This window comes from Mauremys reevesii, linkage group 13 (genome assembly GCF_016161935.1).
Source record: "Mauremys reevesii isolate NIE-2019 linkage group 13, ASM1616193v1, whole genome shotgun sequence".
In the NCBI taxonomy this organism is placed as follows: domain Eukaryota; kingdom Metazoa; phylum Chordata; order Testudines; family Geoemydidae; genus Mauremys; species Mauremys reevesii.
Genome location: NC_052635.1, coordinates 9,280,238 through 9,282,394, shown reverse-complemented (window position 1 = coordinate 9,282,394; position 2,157 = coordinate 9,280,238). Strand labels below are relative to the sequence as shown.

Here is a 2,157-nt window from a genome sequence, read left to right as displayed (position 1 = left end):
CATGGTGGATTGATGTAAATTAGGACTGTGCAGCCAGAATAAATATTGAACATCAAGTATTATTATTTAGGTTGTTACATGGGAATATATCTAGAAGTAATAAGAATAATAATTAATAATAAATGTTGTTTTCAACTGAGTCATTGTGGTCACACCCATGCTGAACCCAATTATGTTTGAAAGAGCTTGACAGACAGAAATGCTCCCTGAACTACAGAATGTGGTCCAAAAAGGAAGACATGATACAGCATGTGTTTAGCATACATATACCTTCTCTCCGTTCCACTATCTTTATTATCCACATGTTGTTTTCAACTGAGTATATTCACCTTATTTGTTCCTGCATGCAGGTAAAGTGACAGACATGGACAATCAAAGCACAGTGACAGAATTCAGACTCCTGGGCCTCTCGAGCTTCCCAGAAATGCAGCCATTACTCTTCATGAGCTTCCTGATTATCTACCTGCTGACCTTGGCTGGCAACCTCTCCATTTGCTTGGCTATCTGGGCGGATACCACTCTCCACACTCCTATGTACTTTTTTCTGGTCAACTTGTCTCTCTTAGACATCTCATACTCTTCTGTCACTCTCCCTAATATGCTAGTGACATTGGTTGCCAAGATTAAATCTCTTTCCTTCTCCAATTGCATGGCCCAGCTGTACTTTCTCATCTCCTTTGCTGGATCTGAATCTTTTCTTCTTGCCCTGATGGCTTATGACCGCTACATGGCAATATGCCAGCCTTTGCACTATGCAACCATCATGAACCAAAGGACTTGTATGTGCTCTGCCATTGCTATATGGATAGGTGGTTTTGTCTACTCAATGTTACATACGTTCTTCATAGCCAGGCTACCTTTCTGTGGTCCCAATGAAATCAACCACTTCTTCTGTGAGATTCCTCCTTTGATCAAATTGGCCTGCATGGACACCTATTTTAATGAGGTGGTGGTTTTTCTGCTCAGTGGAGCAGTAGGTGGAAGTTGCTTCCTGCTGATTTCCACATCATACGCCTACATACTATCCACTATCATGAAAATCCGCTCAGCCCAGGGCAGACGCAAAACCTTCTCAACTTGCGCTTCCCACCTCCTCATCGTCCTGCTGTTCTATGGCCCAGGTTTCTTCACCCACCTCCACCCCTCCTCCAGCTACTCCATGGACATTGGGAAAGTGGTCTCTGTGTTTTACACTGTGGTCACACCCATGCTGAACCCAATGATCTACAGCCTCAGGAACAAGGATGTGCAAGCCGCCTTCAAGAAAGCCATGGGAAGAAGTAGGAAATAGCTTGAAGAGGGAGACAGTTCTTTCTTTGAATGCAGCAATATATTTCCAAAAAAAAAAGTCTCCCTAAATTATTTGGCAGCTGATTCAGAGTAGGGATGGAGGGAACTTGACTTTTTCTTTAGTTACCTCAGCCCCAAGTCTGGTGCATTCCCATTTAGCATAGATACCAACCAAAGACATTCCCATCCATTATGGCAGTGTACCTGGCCATTCCCACTCGCCAAAGACATTGATTTATTACAATAATCCCACTCACCCCATCTAAGATCTTAAAATATTCCCAGCCACCACATCCACAAGCACCGTTCCATCCATGATTCTGATCTTGTGAGATCATTCTAGAATCATGAGACATTGCTGTGAAAGTTCAGTAGCATTTATCTCATGTACTTTGTACTGAAAAAAAACAACATCATTACTAACCCCCTGGGCACTTTATGATTATTAAATTATTTCAGTAATTAATTAATTTATTTTGTTTGGTCTGAGCATGTGCATTCTGTGTGGCCAGACACTTAAGCCCCAGTCTGATTTATGAACTGGGGCAAGATAGGAGTGTTAGAGGGCTTTCCCTTCACCCCCTCCCCTGGTTCTTGTCACGCAGACAGAATGCAGAAGACCAGAAGTCCGAAGTACAGGCAATGCAATGTTTATTGGGGTTAGTTCCAAGCAAATATATCCATAGCTCTACACACCAGCAGAGTCGGTTTCCCAGTGTTCCATTCCGAGCTCTGAAACTGCAGAGCCTTTACCCATGCCCCCCTTCCCAGGTCTGATGCTGAAGAGCATTGCCAGTGTCCCCATTCTCCATTTCCCATTCGCACCACCTCCTTCTTAGCAGGCCCAAATATACCTGCAATGCATGC

At 43.5% G+C, this 2,157-nt stretch overlaps 1 protein-coding gene across 1 annotated transcript; it reads left to right on the top strand.

Moving 5' to 3' along the window:
* The first annotated feature begins 364 nt into the window (after positions 1-364).
* On the top strand, positions 365-1,291 carry LOC120379938 (olfactory receptor 1019-like). Its single transcript, XM_039497452.1, has one exon. The coding sequence runs from the start codon at positions 365-367 to the stop codon at positions 1,289-1,291; it is 927 nt and encodes a 308-aa protein (XP_039353386.1).
* Positions 1,292-2,157: the final 866 nt, after the last annotated feature.

Bases quoted from the DNA above. Each gene is read 5' to 3' on its own strand.
- LOC120379938 (XM_039497452.1), top strand. From the start codon at position 365: ATGGACAATCAAAGCACAGTGACAGAATTCAGACTCCTGGGCCTCTCG.